Source organism: Tachypleus tridentatus, chromosome 6, assembly GCF_004210375.1.
Source record: "Tachypleus tridentatus isolate NWPU-2018 chromosome 6, ASM421037v1, whole genome shotgun sequence".
In the NCBI taxonomy this organism is placed as follows: Eukaryota; Metazoa; Arthropoda; class Merostomata; order Xiphosura; family Limulidae; genus Tachypleus; species Tachypleus tridentatus.
This window is the reverse complement of record NC_134830.1, coordinates 118,270,476-118,292,322: the sequence shown is the minus strand read 5'-3', so window position 1 is coordinate 118,292,322 and position 21,847 is coordinate 118,270,476. Positions and strand designations below refer to the sequence as shown.

General features: G+C 35.5%; 1 protein-coding gene and 1 long non-coding RNA gene across 5 annotated transcripts in view; one reads left to right on the top strand and one right to left on the bottom strand.

Moving 5' to 3' along the window:
• LOC143253420 (uncharacterized) overlaps window positions 1-21,847 on the bottom strand; it is a 240,221-nt gene that overhangs the window by 146,763 nt on the left and 71,611 nt on the right. Inside the window, exon 2 of one of the 4 annotated variants that reach the window (XM_076507285.1) lies at window positions 21,179-21,493. The exons of the other annotated variants lie outside the window; for them this stretch is intronic. Within the exon in view, the coding sequence (XP_076363400.1) occupies window positions 21,179-21,193 (15 nt within the window). The 5' untranslated portion in view covers window positions 21,194-21,493. The remainder of the gene's footprint in view (window positions 1-21,178; window positions 21,494-21,847) is intronic. 4 annotated transcript variants of the gene reach the window in all.
• The window catches only part of LOC143253422 (uncharacterized), a 111,205-nt gene that overhangs the window by 26,476 nt on the left and 62,882 nt on the right, over window positions 1-21,847 (top strand). The gene's annotated exons all lie outside the window — the stretch shown is intronic.

Here is a 21,847-nt window from a genome sequence, read left to right as displayed (position 1 = left end):
ATATTTATACGCGTGTGACAATCTAGTGTAGGCTAGGGTTCTTTGTATGCAAGCATCGGAGTTGCTGAACTGCTGTGTCAGAGATAAAATATTTGAATAACATTTACGTAACTTAAACGATAATAAAATATAATAATACAGAACTTCATAAGATTTAGGTTAGAGAATTAATATGATTTATATAACGCAACTTGTAATATACAGGACAGGATTTAAGAAAACTTAGGTAACCGATGTTGTAAATACAAGGGATTCAATCAAGTAACACATTTAGTAATATAAATAATCTCACACGATTTGTTTGACTAACTCACTTTTATCGAAAGATATATATTCCTGTAACCCATTACGACAGATATACTGTTTGTCGGGTATAAGTGTATCAAAATTCATGATTTAATACAAGTTAAAACATATGAGTTTTATTTTTATCTTTTACTGACTTATGAGACTAAAAGGTTCTAGTCACATTATTATACTGACAATTTAGTTCTGATATTTTAGAAGGATCTTAAATTTACAGTTCATTGATTCATTTATTGTTTAGATTTAAGCACAAAGCTACACAATAGGCTATCGGTGCTCTGCTCATCATGGGTATCGAAACCTGGTTTTAGCGATGCGAGTCCGCAGACATGCGCCGTGCCACGAGAGGGGATCATTGGGTATAATTCATCATAATTTATACATACTGTAACCACCCATTGGGTATAATTTAAAATATTTCACCCATATTTTTACAACCCATTTGGTATAATCCAACTTTCATTCATGTCTTTATAACTTAGTCAGCCCCCCGCTAGTACAGCGGTAAGTCTACGGATTTACAACGCTAAAATCAGGGGTTCGATTCTCATTGATGGGCTGAGCAGATCGCCGATGTGGCTTTGCTATAAGAAAACACACACATATAACTCATTCAATAATATTCAGTATACTTCCCTCAGGTTTTTTATACCTCGTTGAGTATGATTGAATATAACACTGCACAACAATTGTTTTGAAATATTTTGCTTCCTGAAAAGGTTTTGCTGATTGTGACTGGTACCTGGTGGGTATGCACAAATACAGTTTTGGTTTTGCTTCATCACGTAGGAACTCTGAGAAATATACAGTTAACTGTTTAACGGCAATAACGTATTTAATTGCGTTTATGTTTCTAATATGCTATTAAGTTCAACATAATTAAAAGTGTTTTGCTCCTGATTTTCGTTTATATTCAATGTCCGGTGCATCATGTTGCAGTGTCCAACAGTAGTCAGCAAGTATTGACGGATTCCAGTTGCCCCGATATCGTTTTTTCCATTGTAGCAAACATGAAGATTTCGATGTAATGGTACGTGATGAAAAAATTTGCATGTGATTTTCGTGATCAGCAGCCAAATAATGTAACAAGGTTAGTTCAGAAGAAGATAAAGGGGTGTGTTTTATAAGCAAGGACGAGTCTAAATAAACTTAACATTTTATATCATATCACACCACTTTGAGTGAAATGTAGCTAAGATTTTTAACAACACGGTTATCTGAGAGTGGAGCCATCAAATGCCATCATTGATTCAGTATACGCGCGCAGTGATTTATTTACATTATCAGCATGCTATTCCCAGCTGATGCCGCAAGACGTTATTATCATGTACAACATATGTGGTTTAAAAATAACATAGGTTGTTGCTATTAATTAACACAGTCATCTTTCTGTATCATATGAAAATATGAGGAAATCCTGTTGCTTTTGGAACATAATTCACATTTTATTGTAGACAGTTCAACACTTTTTTTCTTCCTTTAGATGAAAAGCATTATTCGATTCTGCCTTATTCAGGAACACGAAATTTGAAGTTCTTTATAAATGGTACGGAAACATTATTGGTTCCAGCATTACAAATGTACATTTCTGGTCGCCTCAAAGGGCAAACTAGGATTACAGATACACATTTCCAGTCGCCTTAGAGGGGTAAACTATAATTATAGATGTACATTTCCAGTCGTCTCAAAGGGCAAACCACTTCATAGTTCGTAATAACCTACAGCTGTGTAGTTTAACAGACGAGTTCGAGAGACATTCATTTTTTTTTTCAAATATGCTGGTTCCCCCGGTGCCTAAGTCCACGGACCAAAAACGCAAAAATCTGTGGGTCAATTATCCATATTGGACAGAGTGTAGATGGCCCATTTTATAGTTTTATGTTAAGAAAACACAAGCAACACCAAAAAATGATGTAATTAGGTGTCTGTAGCTGTAAAAAAAATGTTTAGATTGGTTCCTGGTTGCAAGAAAATAACAAATCGTAAGTTCGTTTGAAACCTGTTTATTACGTCATTTTTGTAATCTGTGGAAGAACAAGTTCTATATTAAAAATTATAGCTTCAATAATAAAAGTCATTTTATGAAAATCATTTTAATCAAATTGCAATCTTCTTATTAAAATGATGTAATAAGGTGTCTGTAGCTGTAAAAAAAATGTTTAGATTGGTTCCTGGTTGCAAGAAAATAACAAATCGTAAGTTCGTTTGAAACCTGTTTATTACGTCATTTTTGTAATCTGTGGAAGAACAAGTTCTATATTAAAAATTATAGCTTCAATAATAAAAGTCATTTTATGAAAATCATTTTAATCAAATTGCAATCTTCTTATTAATTAATGTTCAGACAGCTGTTCTATAAGTTTAAATTTAAGAAAGTTAATTGCTTACTATGTAATCCCGCTAAAAAAACAACAAACAAAAAACACCAAACGCGAGATGGTAGATATATATGGGCACTTTGAGCGGTCCTAATAGGAATATTGTATACGCCCTCTATCAGAGGTTTTAAGAATGATGAATCGTCTGTCATCGAAGTGGATAGGAAATGTAAAAATATCTTACTAGAAAATTCGTGTACTTTACACGTGACAGATATCTCATTTGTTCTTTTCCATTTAGTAATAGACATCACCTCGTGCCGATGTTAAGACTACATACAGATCTATCAATTTATCTATATAAACATCCATCAACCTTCCTTCTGGCTATAGAGGATAGTTAGCAGAAAATCGCGTAACAAATTTAAAACTCAACTATCAGATAGATATCTCTGAAACAACAGACTGGTGTATTGGGAATAAGTAGAGAAAACAGTTTGCACGTGACAGTAGCAGGCGTTACTCCAGACGCATGCTGGTAATACGTCATATGAAAGTGATTGTTGATCCAAAGGGTAATCACTGCCATATTATCGAAGCACTAAATGCATTGAAGGAGGGAAGATACTGCTGTGTCAAGAATAGTTAAAAGTGAATAATATTGGGTATTGTTGAATATAAGCCATATTTTACGAGTGTAGTCTGGCACAGCCTAGTTGTTAAGACGCTCGACTCACAATCTAAGAGTCACGGGTTCGAATCCCCGTCACGGAACATGCTCGTCCTTTCAGTCGTGGTAGCGGTTTGGTTTAAATTTCGCGCAAAGCTATATGAAGGTTATCTGCGTTAGTCGTCCCTAATTTAGCAGTGAAATGCTAAGGAAGGTAGCTAGTTAGTCATCACCACCCACCGTTATCCCTTAGGCTACTTTTTTTTCAACAAATAATAGGATTTATCGTAACTTTATAACACCTACACAACTGAAAGGGCGAGCATGTGTGGTGGAATCGTGATTCTAATCCGCGACTCCTAGATTGCAAGCCAAGCGCCCTAACCTTTTAACTATGTCGAATCATTTTTAATTTATCAACGCTAAGTTAGGGACGGCCAGCACAGATAGCCCTCGAGTAGCCTTGTGCGAAGTTCAAAAGAAACAAACAAATTCTTCCAGTGTGCTTCAATAAAACGATGCTAAGTATTGCTGATTCCAAAAATTTACTACAACTTAACAGTTTAAGAAACGAGAGAAGTCAGATTAGATAGAAAGTTACTTCACTGTCAGTAGGAAAACAACATTATCCACCAAAACTTACAACACGAGTTAAACCGAACATGGCGTCTAGTAGAAATAACTGGTAGTTACTCAGTCACAACTCGTAACTTGGGATTCACGACTACGTTTAGTGTTTTAAAACACCCTGTTTATCAGAATAATTCATAGTATCAAATAGCATCATAAATGCTCTATATTCTTGAAACTCCTAGGTAAAGGTGGGATTAACATATAAGTAAAAAAAACCTTCAGATACTACACATATAAAACACACTCCACCACAGTATACCGTATTTTACTCCTTATAAGACGCTACATCGTGAAAGACGCACCCTAATTTTGGAAAGACAATTCTAAGAAACAATATTTTGACTCAGCAACCAACACCTGGATCTAATCTTGACATTTTTCAACCTACTGAGTAAATACAGTCAAATACATCATATTCTTCACAATATATCGACAATATTAGTTAAATTGAATGTTTTATGCTGTTGAAAATACTTGTAATTGAGAAGTAATGATATTACGATCTGTATGAGAGGCCGTTTTGAGTAAATCCTAAGCTAGCCTCTCGTCTTAACCCATCACCTTTGTCTTGGAAGACGCACGGGGATTTTCCAAGATATTTTTAAAGTAAAAAGTGCGTCTTACAAGGCGTAAAATACGGTATATATATATATAATCTCACAGCCAGTGTTCTTTCTTCGATATACCCTTGTCCAGGTTAAGCAATAAGGAGCAGAAATTTCCGAAACCAGTGCAACTCAGTTGGTAAATTAAATGTCAGGCTAGGTTTCACACTTATTTTATAATGATCTATAAATATCGATTTAAAGCGGGAGAAATAAAGTGATTCACGGAACTTCTGGAGCATCTTACAGTGAGCTCACATCTGAGTAGACTGGAACACTCAAAACATATTGAAAATTAATAAAGCAGACATTGTATTCGTACGTCACAAATAAGTTTTAAATACCATCCTCATTACTTCTGCTTATTGTATCAGAAAAGGCTTAGGCCCGGAACTTTAAAAGAGACATCTACTTCCTGTGGTGAAACGGTTTCCTCGATATCCAGAAATCTAAAGCTTGAACGCTTGAAGCTTGAACGTAATTAGGCGCTCGCCGATTTAAATTATTTCTAGTAAGCCTCACTAATGAGGTGCTTAACCTCCTTCCGAATAAATTCTCTCATGGACGATGTGAATATTTAAGACGGAGTAAGTAATGTGTTCTCCTTTTAAGTCCATTCTATGTCTCATTAATGAAAGTTCGTGTTTCAACATTCTTCTTCATTCCCACTCTGGAAATGTTTATTATTTCATTCATATATAGCCCCCTGGCGGCTCAGTGATAAGTCTGAAGATTTATAACGCTAAAAACCAGATTTCGATACTCGAGGACACAGCACAGATGTGCTATTGTGTCGCTTTGCGCTTAACAACAAACACTAAAATACATATGAAAAATTATATATACTGAACTTTAATACTATTCAGTTTGGATATACTATAAAAAAACATGCACATTGGTAAAGCCCATAGAGAAATGTCAACGTTTTGTTTTCTTTGTTCGGTCCTTGCTAATGAGGACTAGATTTATTTCGATATTTATTTTTTGTCTTACACTAGCATATCATCAACGAATATTCTAATACAAAGACACCAGAACCAAGTAATTGTGTAAAAGAAGTGTTGATAACAGATCACTAAATCCTGTAGTCTTTGTTAAGAGCTGTTTCCAATCAATTTTCTTGGATTGCCATCTTCGCGCACAAATTTTAAGCAATCGGCATATGTCAAGATATGATTACCTATAAAAACTACAATGACAACAAAAAGACAAGTCATGAATAATAGGTCATCATAAAACACTCGAATCGTCATCAGTGAACGAAGCAAGCAACAATAAACATGTCCTCATCATGTCCATTTATATCTTACTCTTCTGATGCGGTTTGGTTTGATTTGAATTTTGCAAAGTTACATAAGGGCCATCTGCGCTAGCCATCCCTAATGTAGCAGTATAAGACTAGAGAGAAGGCAGCTAGACATCACCACCTTCAGTCAACTCTTGGGCTACTCTTTTATCAACGAATATTGGATTGACTGTCTCATTATAACGCCCCCACGGGTAAAATAGCGAGCACGTTTGGTGTGACAGTGATTCGATCCTCAGATTACGAGTCGAGCGCCTTCACCACCTGGTCATTCCGGGCATCTTCTGATGCGATCGAACAGTTTAATCTGCTTATAGACCTGCTCAAGTACATCTATGGAGTTGCATCATTGTTGGCTTAGATATAGCGGAGTGAATGTCCTCTCTTTCGTCTCATCGAACAAAAACACAGCCTGGAGAAGCAGTTGCTTAAGTTGATACAAGTATCTGATGTAGGATTAGTAATGTATTATATATAAAGTCCCACGGGAGGGTCAAACATACACTTGTTTTTTAACCTCACCGCTATACGAAAAGGTCCATGCATGGCCAGGTAGTGAGATCACTCGACTCGTAATTTGAGGGTCGCGGGCTCAAATCCCCGTCACACCAAACATGCTCGCCCTTTCAGTCGTAGGGGCGTTAGAATGTAACAGTCAATCCTACTGTTCGTTATTAAAAGAGTAGCCCAAGAGTTGGCGGTGGGTGGTGATGAACAGTTACGTTCCATCTCGTCTTGCAATGCTAAATTTGAGACGGCTAGCGTAGATACAGTCATGTGAAAAAGTTAGGATACCCTATGAAAGCCTGTGTATTTTTGTAACATTTTTGGATATATAGATATTTAATCTCAGTTTTAACAACACTGGGAGATTATAGGAATATAACTAAACAATTAAACCTGAAGAAAAGACTTTTAAAGATCTTCTGTAAATGTAATTTTACAAAAATGCATATTCTAACTGAGGAAAACGTTAGGACACCCTACCCCCTAATAGCTAGTGTTACCCCCTTTGGCTGAAATAACTGCAGTGAGACGCTTTTTGTAGCCATCTACCAGTCTTTGACATCGGTCTCAAGAAAGTTACCCCACTCCTCAATGCAGAATTCTTTCAGCTGTGAGATGTTTGAGGGGTTTCTTACATGTACAGCCCGTTTCAAGTCACCCCACAGCATCTCAATGGAATTAAGATCTCAGCCATTCCAGGACTCTCCATTTCTTAGTTTTCAGCCTGTCCTTGGTGGATTTACTGGTATGTTTTGGGTCATTGTCGTGTTGCAGGGTCAAGTTCCACTTCAGCTTTAATTTTCGTACAGATGGTCTCACAAGCACCCTCTGATACACACTAGAATTGATGATGGATTCTAGGATTGTGAACTGTTCAGGTCCTGCTGCAGCAAAGCAGTCCCAAACCATGACACTTCCACCTCCATGCTTCACAGTTGGTATGAGGTTCTTTTCCTGGAATGCTGTATTTGGTTTACGCCAAACATGTCCCCTGTTCTGGTGTCCAAATAATTCAATTTTGGATTCATCTGTCCAAATAACATTATTCCAGAAGTCCTAGTCGTTGTCTACATTCTCTCTGGCAAACTTCAGTCTGGCCTTGATGTTTCTCTTAGAGAACACAGGTTTCCTCCTTGCACACCTCCCATGCAAGTTAAACTTGTGCAGTCTCTTTCTGATTGTAGAGGCATGCACTTTCACATCAACAGTAACCAGAGTCTGATGTAGGTCCCGTGTAGACATGTTAGGGTGTTTGGAGACCTCTTTTCGCATCTTGCGGTCTGCTCTCGGGGTGAACTTGCTTGGACGACCAGACCTAGGCATGTTGGTAGTTGTTTTGAAAGCCCTCCACTTGTTGAATATTTTCCGGGCAGTGAAATGGCTGATTTCAAAATCTTTTGGGATCTTTTTAAATCCTTTACCAGTCTCATAAACTGCTACAATTTACTTTCTGAAGGCCTCAGACAGCTCTTTTGCTCTCACCATGGTGCTCTCTCTTACTTCAACAGTCAGGAGCACACCAAACTAAATGTCTGAGGTTTACATAGGGCAAGCCTCATTCACAATTCTGAGTAACGATCTTCTAATCATGTGCACCTGGTGTGATACACATGTGTGTGAGTTGAGCCATTTTAAGTGGGAATAAATGTGGGGGTGTCCTAACATTTCCCTTAATTACAATATGCATTTTTGTAGAATTACATTTACAGAAGATCTTGAAAAGTCTTTTCTTCAGTTTTAATTGTTTAGTTATATTCCTATAATCTTTTGGTATTGTTAAAATTGAGATTAAATATCTATATAACCAAAAATGTTACAAAAATACACAGGCTTTCATAAGGTGTCCTACCTTTTTCACATGACTATCCCTCGTGTAGCTTTGCGCGAAATTTCAAAACAAACAAACAAACACATTTTCCTTTTTATATCCCAAATTACTTGTGGTCCCACTAATTTTTTGGTTATAGGATTCATGACAACATACGGGTAACGCTACATAAAGTATATGTGAACATTAATTCCATGCAATGCTACTGTCATCTTATATACATTTGGTTTCGAAAGTCAGAAATTTTCATAACTTAACTCGGGTCCAATAGCCTAAGTGAATACCAACAGATTACCTTATTTACTTAAGGAGGGATGTAAGGGAGAGGGGGACAACTTTTGCGTTTGTGCTTAGCGATTTTCAGGTGTGAAAAGCAAAACACTTTTCCCTAGTATTAGTGTGATTACTTCGAGGAAGCCAGTAAAGCAAGTCAACATTAGGTCACGTAATCGAAAATAGGTACTTTATTTGAGACTGCGCATAAAACGTGTTTATTGCTGATGCTCCTACTTTACGAGATTAAACTTAAGGAAATAAAAGGACAATTCATCGGAAACACACTTGCCACTTGATAGAATATTTATCTGAACGGCTTTTATCATTAAATGAGTTAAATAACCGAGAAACGGGCAAAAAAAAAAGCAAAGACTAGATGAATTAAAATTTAGTCAATAAGTGTGCGTGTTTCGTTATAGCAAAGCCATATCGGGCTATCTGCTGAGTCTGCCGAGGGGAATCGAACCCCTTATTTTAGGGTTTTAAATCCGTAGACTTACCGCTATACCAGCGGGGGACAGTAAATATGTCTTTTAAGAGAAAGTCCTCGCGGAAACGATGAAAACACGTACATCACAAAATCAAACTACAGTATTTAATACATAATAAAGTTAGTTTGCAAGGCCTAGTGGTTAAAACGTTCCAAGAACCGCGGGTTCGTATCCCGTCACCGAACACGCACGCCGTTTTTGTCTTTTTGTTGTTTTCTTTTAAAGCCGCGGTGGCTTTATAGTATTACGTTCAATCTCCGTTTTCGTTAGTAAAGAGTAGCTCGTGGTCTCTCACTTCTAAGTTAGGGGTGACGAGTACAGATCCCCCCTCACCCCGAGTAGCTTTTCACGATTCTGCCTGTTCTTCTATCTGAAACTTTTTTGCTTTGATCTGACTCGGTTTGGAGAAACGAGTCTAGTCACGTGTTTCGTTTTGACTTGAAATAGATGTCACAGAAGTCAGGTCAATTTCCGATTTGCTACGATTCTGTTTCAAACTTACTAAACAGCATTAGAAAGTTTCGTAGGTGTTTTGTCACTTAGGTCAGGCCCAAGCCGATTTGCTAGATAGTAAAGAAGAACATGTTATAGTATGCCAACCACAATACATACAGTGCCGACTTGACTTTTCCTAAAATACCATTGTTCATCAGGCTGAGATATAATAGACATAGTGGTGATAAAAGCGCTATAATATCATCAGTTTCTGTGTACAATGACAGTTTGGGTCAAGTATGTGGACTGTCGATTTTATTTAAATCATAAATAAAGTTTAGAATTATAGACTAATTAAAACTGCAATCTAATGCAGGCTCAAATATTTGCGTTTACTGTACATATTTATAACTTTAAATAATGTTTATTTGTTGTTTTTCGGTTGATTGCAGTTTTAATTAGTCTATAATTCTAAACTTTATTTATGATTTAAATAAAATCGACAGTCCACATACTTGACCCAAACTGTCATTGTACACAGAAACTGATGATATTAGTCAGGTCAATTTCCGATTTGTTACGATTCTCTTTCAAACTTACTAAACAGCATTAGAAAGTTTCGTAGGTGTTTTGTCACTTAGGTCAGGCCCAAGCCGATTTGCTAGATAGTAAAGAAGAACATGTTATAGTATGCCAACCACAATACATACAGTGCCGACTTGACTTTTCCTAAAATACCATTGTTCATCAGGCTGAGATATAATAGACATAGTGGTGATAAAAGCGCTATAATATCATCAGTTTCTGTGTACAATGACAGTTTGGGTCAAGTATGTGGACTGTCGATTTTATTTAAATCATAAATAAAGTTTAGAATTATAGACTAATTAAAACTGCAATCTAATGCAGGCTCAAATATTTGCGTTTACTGTACATATTTATAACTTTAAATAATGTTTATTTGTTGTTTTTCGGTTGATTGCATGACATTTTTATTGGAGCGCAGATAACCCTCGTGTAGCTTTACGCAAAATTCAAAATCATTTTTATTGGTTCCTTCTTTTATTGGTTTTAAGCCGTTTTTATCCATGCATAAAGATATTCCGTAAGGTAGTTGGAGTCAAAATTCAAAGAAACTGGTTCATTAAAAGTTAGAAAAGGAAAACTCCAAAAAACTTAAGTTTTTTTTTATATAATTTTCACAAAGCTAAAATACAAACTTTATTTTTCATATCTAGTCAATTACACGTGACCATGCTCTTGTTTTCACAGTGGAAAAAACAATAGTCATAAACAATTTGAGACATTGTACAACAAAGTGTACAACAGATCAAATGTCATAAGTACATACGAAACACAACTCCTGAACCTTCGAAATTAGGAAGACAATTATTCACCCAGGAACAATTAAGTAGGTACATATGTCCATACAAAAGAACGATTTCATCCACTTATTCAATATGCATAGAAGGCAGCTGTAACACACGAATAGCTACGAGTCCAAAGACTGGAGAAACAGTGTGCAAGAAAAAAAAAGTATAATTCCCCGCTAAGCCTCACGAGCCTGTCCACGTAGGTCTGATTTTTCTCTGAACAACAGCCAGGATCACAGTTTTCTGACACATCTATATGCTAATGACCCCTGAGATCTCGAACAAGCCCCTCCATAAAGTTGATTAGAAAAGTCCGTGAATTTACTTTATTTGAAGGCTCCCATTAAGACTAACATAGAAAGTTCAACATGAAGAATCTACATACATTCATACTTTACTCGTTCCTCGTTGAATTCTGCCATACAAAACGTGAAGTGTTTTAAAATAATGTTCACTTCACATTCGTATATCTTCTAAGTGTTAGTCTTTAGTCAGCCATCTTTAAAATAACGAAATGAATGTTGTGAGTTCGCTAAAGGATATTCAAGCCATTAAGAATTTGAATATATAATTGAACAGTTAAACACCGTGTATATAAATCTAGAATACGAATACGGTCAAGATAAGTGATTAGCTTCAGATGTAAGTACTATGTTAGTAAAAGTCGTAGAGAACAACATTTTACTCGTGTAGAAAGTGTCAAAGGTCATTATGAATAGCAAAGAATCAAATGTCCCTGTTTGATGTACATATATGCATATAATAAATATGTAAAGGGTCAATGACCTGTGCAAAGAAAGTGTCACGGCCATTATGAACAATAAAGAGTCCAACGTCCCAGTTTGATATATATATAAAATGAATACGTCGAGGATCAATGACCTATGCAACAAAAAAGTGTCACAGGTTGTTATGAATAACAAAGAATCTCATATTCCTGTTTGACATATATGTACATTATCAGAGATGCCAACTATTTCAAATGACTGAGCGTAATGATTGTAGACAGAGCCCTTTATCATTTACGGCTACTATGCCTGACCAATGTCTCTAAACTGTTTATTATTATAACTATTATTATTTATTATTGCTATAGATTGCTCATTTATGACTGTGTTTTGTGTATTTAATAAATAAATTAAAAAAAATTATTTTGAAATTCTTTTTCATATTCTGAATTCTTACTCATAAATGTCGTTATCTGCATCGTTTTTGTCTTCGCTTCAGCCTTTTGTTGGTTAGATGCTGATTTTGTATGTCTGGAACAATCGTTTATCCCACCATGCACCACAAAAAAATCGATGCGACAAACTGTACAAAACGCATGACTGTCACTGACTTGTGATGCAATTACCGAATATTTTGCACTATACTCTTTCCTAAATTATTTATTCATAGTTTTAGTCCTTTTAGATTTGCCAGAAACAAGACAATCTGGTGAACGAGGCCTCTTGTTTTTTCCATCTTGTGGACGATCGCACTGGTGTTTCTATGCCGCTTAGAAACCGAGAAATACCCATCTACGCGAGTGCTGATTAGCTGACAAGCACTGATGACGTAACTATGGATTCCCCCACGTAACCAGTATGGAAAAGCACCGCACTCAAACTATTGGTAGACATCGGAAATACAAATACATTTTATTATTTCAAGCACAAACATGATTATTGCAAGTAGCCATTTGGACTGTCTTTTACTTTTATCAAAATTTATTTGTATCTCTCTAGAAATTTTATTTTCGCCCCTTTCAAGCCCTGAGGGAACAATTTATCACTTTATTGTATACGCCTATATAATATATAATAATTTGGGAGTTGCAACAAGTCGTAATATCTTGTCTGTATGAGGGGTATTGTCGTAATGTATACACGAAAATCGTAATAATTACGCTCAAATCGTAATGGTTGGCATCTCTGGAATTCAGTAAAAGATGGATACCGGATGAATCATATTTGTTCAGGGAAAGAGGTAATTTACTGGATTTCAAGTTCTCATATGTTCACTATATACAACAAGCATCGTCTTCTCTTTCAAGTGGCTATAGAGGAGGGAGGGATACGACGGACCAACGAAAGTTGGAGGTGTAAACCTGGTAAGAAGTGATGGTTGTATATTTGTTCTGTTGATGAGTGAGTCTACAGGGGAGACAAATACGATCTGTAACATAATAAAGTAAACTGGATACACCAAAATCGTAATGATTACGCTCAAATCGTAATGGTTGGCACCTCTGCATTATAAATACATGTATGAATATATATACATATAATGAAGATGTGAAGAGTCAATGACCTGTGCAAAGAAAATGTCAAAGGTCATTACGAATAACAAAATTTAATTATCCTATTTGACATACATGTGAATACATATATACACTGCTGGCCAAAATCTTAAGGCCAATGAGCATAAAAAATATGCATTTTGCGTTGGTAGACTCAACCACTTATTTGAGTAGAGCTTTGAAAGATGACAATAAGAAAAGGGAAAATAAAAAAATAAAAACCTTTTTAGCATTTAATAGGGAAAATGTGAACACTATGAAATTAACCTAAATACTAGCTGGTCAAAAGTTTAAGACCATACTGAAACGAAGCGTTAATCAGTAAACACGAAACGAAATTTAGTCATTTGTCTTCAAGCATTAGCGTTGTCAACATCTCCCACTGACATCTCCTGTGTCACATTGGGGAAAAACATGGCAAAGTCTGAAAAGTTGACAGAGTTTAAACGTGAAGAATTGTCGAGCCGCAAAAGCAAGGTCTCTCTCAACGTGCCATCGCTGGTGAGATTGGGCGAAGTAAAACTGCTGTTGCAAATTTATTAAAAAGACCCTGAGGGATACGGAACGAGAATTTCAAGTGGTCGGCCCAAGAAAATTTCGTCGACGTTGAGCAAGAGGATTTAACTGGTTGTCCGGCAAGACACCAGCCGATCGTCGAACCAGATTAAGGCCCTTACGGACGCAGAATGCAGCTCAAGAACAATAAGACGGCATCTACGAGAGAAAGGCTTTAAAAACCGTAAACGTCTTCAAAGGCCACGCCTCCTTTCACACCACGAAACAGCTCGGTTAAACTTTCCTGAGAAGCACCAAACATACGACGTAGAAAAGTGGAAGGTTTTGTTCTCTGATGAGAAAAAATTTAACCTGGATGGTCCAGATGGCTTTCAACGTTACCGGCACAATAAGAATATCCCACCAAAGACGTTTTCTACACGACACAATGGAGGAGGTTCCATCATGATCTGGGGAGCTTTCTCCTTCCATGGAACAATGGAGCTTCAGGTTATACAGGGGCGTCACACAGCAGCTGGATACATTTGCGTGCATGTTGGAGAGAGCATCCTTATTGACTGAAGGCCCTCGCTTGTGTGGAAATGACTGGATCTTTCAGCAGGACAATGCTGCAGTCCACAATGCCCGCAGGACAAAGGACTTTTTCATGGCGAATAACGTGATTCTTTTGGACCATCCAGCGTATTCGCCCGAAGTGAATCCCATTGAAAATGTTTGGGGGTGGATGACAAGGGAAGTCTATAGAAATGGACGTCAATTCCAAACAATTCATGATCTTCCAGCCAACCTTCTGCCAACGCTTATATCGACCATCCCAAAGCGAATGTTTGCAGTAATTCGCAATGAAGGCCGTGCAACTCATTACTGAGACCTCTTGTTGGGCATTTCCTACCCTGTTTGGGACTTCTTTTTGGTATGGTCTTAAACTTTTGATCAGCTAGTATTTTGGCTAATTTCATAGTGTTCACATTTTCCCTATTAAATGCTAAAAAAGGTTTTTTTTTAATTTTCCCTTTTCTTATTGTCATCTTTCAAAGCTCTACTCAAATAAGTGGTTGAGTCTAACAACGCAAAATGCATATTTTTTATTTATGTTCATTGACCTTAAGAATTTGGCCAGCAGTGTATATAATGAATACGTCAAAGTTCAATGACTTGTGAAAAAAAAATGCCAAAGGTCATTATGAATAACAAAGAATCAAATGTTCCTGTTTATATACAGGACTTGTTTTTGAAGAACTAAATCAATGTTTTAATTCTTTATCTGCGTTTCAAGTACGTGTTTTTGTCCAAGGTAAACTCTTTTAGACATTAAGGATAGCCACAAATATGACGTCATGGGAGGAATTACAAATCAGAAAAAATAAATTAAAAGATAAAAATTAATAAATAAAAAGAGCCAAAAACGTATAAAAGCTTAATATATTTGACAATTAAGTTACGTAAACATATAAAGAATGTATCAAATTCAATTACATAAAGAAAGTACCGAAAATCAATTTTGTGCGTGAGCGCGCGCGCGTGTTCGTGCGCGTTTATATATCAAAATAATACGTCAAAGATCACACTGAAATATAAAAAAATAAAATTTATAGTTTAAAACAGCTAGTTTAGGCCTATAACTTTCCGGTAACACTAAATTATACATCTTTTAAATTTACAACGCTAAAATCAGGGGTTCGATTTCCTTCGATGTACTCAGCAGATAGCCTGATGTGGCTTTGCTATAAGAAACACATTTTTTAACCGAACAGCTACGGTGAAGAAAGCAAACAAACTATGATTTAGTTCAAACCGAAGATATAAATTTAAAAGTTGAGATCAAAACTCTATCATCCAGCACATGCGCACTGCAATAAATCACCCAATAAGTGAGAGAGAGCCAAGCCGTACAGTTTTATGATCTGCCAATCTCTATAGGAAGACATAGCTTTAGAGGATACACGCAAGATTAACATAACATAATAAATATTGTGTAGACGTGTCTCCTTCTGTGAAGGCTTATGTTATAAGAAATACTCAAGTGCTCATGGACTCCTTTCCATTTCGAAATAAATTCTAGAAGGATTGATTTTTAAGGATTCCGAACACCAAAAAATAAGCATCAATTTCTTAATGTAGTTAGGCTTAAGATAACAACACATACAAAGGTGTTCATAGTTAGGCTTAAGATAACAACACATACACAGGTGTTCATAGTTAGGCTTAATATAATAACAAATACAAAATCGTTTATAGTTTAAAAACAAAAACAGATCTATACGCGGTTGGAAATATACAGACTAATTGAGGCGTCTACACCAATATAAAACATACAAATGTGTACCTACTTGTCCTCCAAATAGAACTTGTGTATGCTTAACTGAGATAAGCATATCTGAAATTCATGTAATAGACTAAAAGAGTATTGTATTGTATACTTTAGGCCTACCACTATGTGGTACTTGCAGTAGCATGTATAACATAGTAATTTAGTACTTAAACAAGGTACTTAAATAATGAGCAAATTTGGAATTACATTATGTGACACTTAAACGCAACCGTACCCGTACCCAGTGCCGAAAAGTTTAAATTCAAATTATTTCATGGACTTTATAAGAGTTAATTGTGTTGCACTCTTGGTTTCTTGGTTTCACTCAGAGTCAAAGCTCTGAGCTACCTATACCGTTCATCATGAAAAGTAATTGTTGAGTATATCAATCACGCTAAGGGTCACTCAACAATAACATACCGTAAATCTACATTTTTATTATTGAAGTGGCGTCACAGTTTAAAATTTGAATGATAGTGTGATTAATTTCTAACATTTTAGTGTAGAATATCCTGCTTGAAAAATAAAATGTGGTATCAACATTATTCATGCCTGTTATCACGTCATTTCAAAAGTGAATGTAGAGCTTTGTCTGCGTGCACAGCTTTTCAAACGGAAGAGAGATGAACACTCGGACAGACATCACAGTTCGTAATATATATACGCTAGCACCATGCATCCGAGAACATCATAATCTGAGGGTCGCGGGTTCTAATTCCCCTCATAACAAACATGCTCGTCTTTTCAGGCTTTTCAGCGATATAATGTTCAGTCAATCCCACTATTCGTTGGTAAAAAAGTAGCCCAAGAGTTTTGTGGTGGGTGGTGATGACTAGCTGCCTTCCCTCCAGTCTATCTAGTCTTAATAAATTAGGTATTCAATAGCGTGATTCTTCAATTGCATAAAAAAGTAAATATGAGTTTGCTCGTTACTTAAGGCCTTATTTAGCTATACTAAATTACCATGTTATAAGGTCCTTAAATAGTAACAACACATAACTCTACGTCTTTATGGTACTTATAGCACCATGTATAAATAACTTATAACATGGTAATTTAGTAGCTAAATAAGGCCTTAAGTAACGAGCAAACCGGTATCTACTTCTTTATGGAATTTAAGAATCACGCTATTGAGTACCTAATTAAGTCAGATACTTAAATAACGATTATGCCTTAAAATACTTCCATATGGTACTCGCATCACCTTGTAACAGAGTAGCTTAATAGCAAGAGAAGGTACCTGACTTTTTAGCTCAGATAGTACAACTTTTGGTGTTTTCGATTCTGGTCAATCAAAAAAATTGAATATCGCAGATTGCTAAAGCTAAGAATTTACTAATACGACCATTGGAAGGCTAGTCGTGGAAAGAAACCCAAATAACTGTTACTAGGCTGGTCTATGTAATATATCCAAAAATCACAAAAATTCGCTTTATAGGGGAGCATTTATAAGTAAACTATCTAAATTAACCCTACTCCTTACGAGTTCTTAAAATATTTGGTAGACATTGATGTATCTTCTGAAAATAAATGTGTTCAATTACCAGTTGATGATATCGCCAAAATGGCGGCTTCAACAAATTTTAATCACCCATAATGTTTTTTTTTTCTTCTGTTAGCAATATTTTGACACCAGGTAATTTATACCATACACCGAGCTCTCTATTCGATATAACGATACATTTATCCTCACTGTTTGAATATTTAAGGTAAATTTTGCATAACTCTCTTTATAGCATTTCAGTACCGCAATTAAATCACATGCAGAAGCATTGGGTTCTAAAAGAGAGAACAAGAAAGAGAGTTGGTTTAATTCAACTACAAATACAAAATGAATATATTTTAATTTGTAATCCGGATTTCTACTGTCTGATTCATTGAAATAAAATATATTTGAATACGTTGTTCTTTGGAATTGACCACGACCATTTTGTTTGATCTATGGTATTTCAATAATAAAATAGTCATCACCCACCATACCCTTTAACCTTTTTTCATTTCTCCGTTCCTGCAGCGTTACTAAGACGCTAAGACGAAAGACTTCTTCTACAAGTGTCCACCGATTGGTCAGTGGTAAGTTTCCATTGCTACTATTTTTTTTCTCGATATTTCCAAAATCAAAGCTAGTCTTGTTACAAAGAGATTTAATTAATTTTCACAATTTCAACACAGTTCATGAGTTCAGACTTGTTAGGTCGAAATATGGTTACGTAATCCATTAGTGCGAGAAAACTTTAAACCGACAACAACAAATTGAAAAAAAAAAAATTGTTTGTTTTTTGAAATTTCGCGTAGCTACACAAGGTCTATCTGCGCAGAATAAATCTAGAGACACGGCGGCTAGTCATCACCACCCTCCGCCAATTCTTGGGCTACTATTTCACCAATGAATAGAAGGATTGACCGTTACATTATAATGCTGCCACAACTTATAGGGCGAGCATGTTTGGTGTGACGGGGATTCGAATCCATGACTCTCAGATTACGAGTCGAGCGCCGTAACGAAAGATACCCTAAATAATGTGCGTGTAAAGACCATTTCGAAAGCAAAAATTCCTACACTTCGTATATGTTATAGAGCATAAAAGTCCACTTCAAAGATAGGTACAGATTCGTTCCGGGTAGGGCCTTTTTTCGAACTCCATAACTATAGTACATATTACAGAAATAAAAGCGTTACATTGATAGTAAAATACAGTATTCTAATCAGTTTGATACACAAGATGGTGACAAACGTTATTTAGACAAAGAATATAGCAGTTGTTACTTTACTAAATTAATTTTGTTAGGTGGTGTAAGGAAACTAAAAAATAGTTTCAAAACTAAAGCGGTTATACAGGAATAATTGTTACATTTTATTCTCAGTTTTTTTTATCTTTATAAAGTACTACATAAAAGTTTTCAAAAGATATATATGTATGTATAACCCATTTTATAGCCTTATTACCAACAAAATCTCATTATAAAACTTCATATAGAAAAACAAAATCACTTTAACAGTCGTATAAAAACTGAATGACCAAGCAACGAATTGAACCAAGGTCAACTGTCTTGGAATTAAACCAAAGTGAATTACCTAGTGAACGTCAATACTGACAATGAATGACGTCTTTTAGTACCCTTAAAACGTTGTTTTATTATTTCAAAAGCTCTTCATAAAACAATAACTTGCAAGCTAAGAACACTTGAGTCAAGGATATTGATCAGTTCCGATTTTTAAAAAAAATGAACTTCCGGTTAGGGTTGTTAAATTTTACACCAACAGCGATAAAAACCATCTGAAAAGAAGTCAATGAAAATATATTTCGTTGTGTATTGTGTCATTAGTTTATTAAAGAATAAGGAAAGCGTCTCAGCGGATCACTAAATTATTTACTTCAGTAACAAATACGTCAGAATAATGTAATTTATTCTGGAATGTTTGCGCTAACCTGTACAAAAAAACTATTTCACACACATTTTGAACTAAAAGACTATAAAGAATATCCGGCCTCAACACGTACCTCTCCTTTGACAGTCACTTGTAAAGCACAGACGGATGAAAGGACAGGAAATTTTAGGTAGGAGGAGGATTCGAACCCACAACCCTCACGTTGTGAAGCAAGCAACCTAACCATTTAGCTATTGCTTCGTTAAGAGTTAGTTACCGTCTGTTACAATAATTTGTTAGCATAACATTTTTTTTTTCTAGAAGTGTCACCAACACAGTACGAATTACTTAAGGGAACTAAGAATTATCTTCCGCAACATGTTCGGTTGAAATATGATAATAATTAAATAGGTTTTATACTGTAAACGTTTGTTTCATAGTAAAATAAATACACCGTTGACACATACACCAACTTCGATATGAAATGGTAATACAGTGAAAAATTTGTGCTGCTATTTGTTGGCCAGTTGATAGTTTTCCTGTATAATGTTACGTCAAATAGATGTATATAAATAATTTGTTATGATAGATTATACTTAGTTATATATAGTTTTCTGTATTGTATCACGTTTTACGACCATAGGAAAGGTTATCCTAAGAACTTAGGAATATAATAGTATGCCAACCAGACCTGATATTGAATTATATCAAGCCACGTGTAGAGATAGGGTGTCACGTGAAGTGTAATTGCCTTGTGCCAATTGAGAGAAAAAAATTTCTCCTGTAAAGATACTGAGTTTTTACGTAATTATAAAATAAAGACATAAAAGTTTCATGAAATGAATTGTAACCATATAAATATATAGTTTTGATTACGTAATGCATACATACAAAGTTTTATATTTATGTAATGTAAAAATACGGATGATTTTATATATTTCATATGAACATACAGAGGGGGCAATTGAATTGTATAGTATAATCATGTACGTGTTACAATGATACCTATAAGATAAACAATGGCTTAAAACGAAGCTTTTTAATACTCTGATACGTTTAATACGTTTGTGGCACTGATTTTATGTAGAAGAAAAGTTGAGAAGTGTATGTAATATATTCCAGAATCTGTTTGTGGCCTTAACAAGCAGTGTTTATAGATGCAGAAATATTCTTGTTAGATTTCAGGTCAACTTTACAAATCCTTTATACTAGCAACGTTATATAATGTTATTTTATTATATCGTGCAGTTTATAGTCACCTTTATCTCCACGGAGCATCATTAGCACACAGTTCGCGATATGCAGATTTATGGTTATTCATTCACGAAAACTAACCCACTTCGTGGATGGAAACACGAAAGTCTCTCTGTACGATAACGTATTATAAACGCTACTACTAAATCAATTTCATCGTTTCTAGTCTCACAACTCACTGGTTAATTCGAGCGCAGAACGAAAAATTTTAAATGATCTTTCTATGAGAAAATCGAGCGTTCTTGAAGCATCTGTAAGACGAAGAAGTAGGGTGGGGAAGAATAAGACAGCCCACAGTATCTCCGCTCGTTGAATTAATAAGTTTGCAAGCACGTTCTTGAAGCTGGCTGCATATTGACATTATAGAGTGATTGTATGTTTTACTATACACGATGTGATAGACACCAATGATGACTAAATCAGCAATCTCTTCTTTTATTTCCAGATTTTTATATTTTTTTAAAATAGTTCTAGCGGTGATATAAATAGCATCTAAACTTAACACTCTGAAGTATCTAGTAGTAACTATATTAAATACTAAGTAAAAGGCCTTATCGACACTGGTTGCAACTAATATGGCGTGGTTGATATATTTTTTATACATTCCGCTTTCACTTACAAGTTCGGACAGTGACTGTCTTTTAAGTACATGTTTATGTTAATACGAGTCAAGTCGTAAAGATAAGACACACACGTACTTTGAATTTCTCCATGCTTTGTTCGTTGGATTTCGCCCAAAGCTGTTAGATGGCCATTTGCAATAGCCGTTCCTAATTTTGAAATGACAGACGAGAGAGAATAGACAAGTGAACACCACCAAACGCCAACTCTAAGACTACCCTCTACAGACTGAATAGTGGGTTTTGACCGTCACTCTTTTAACGTACCCCCCTCCGCACGGGCCTAATATAGGAGGTGTTTTTTTTGTTTTGTTGTTGTTGTTGTTTTAGCAGTAACTGGACGCTAACCACAGAACTTCACAGCCACGGCTCACCATTGGATCGTTTTCGATACTGAAAAGAAAATGTTTTATTGAATATTTATATCAAATATCTGTTACACTACTACTTTGATTTTATCTGTCCTGAAAATGTCCTTTAGTAGACTTTTTTCTACAACAACTTTATAAAGGGTTATCAAAAGTTTCAATAATTTATCTGTTTATCGAATATAGGTTTAATTAATATTAGGCCTAAGACAAGTGTCTGCAATTATTATAATTATTTCGTATCATTTTAGAAACCTGCATTTAAAGAAGAACTGATGAAATAAAGATAGTAATTTGACCACAAGTGTTTTGCAGGTCTCTTCTAGTAAACTAATAAACATGTATAATTAAATGCCTAAGATATAAACTTAAATATTTA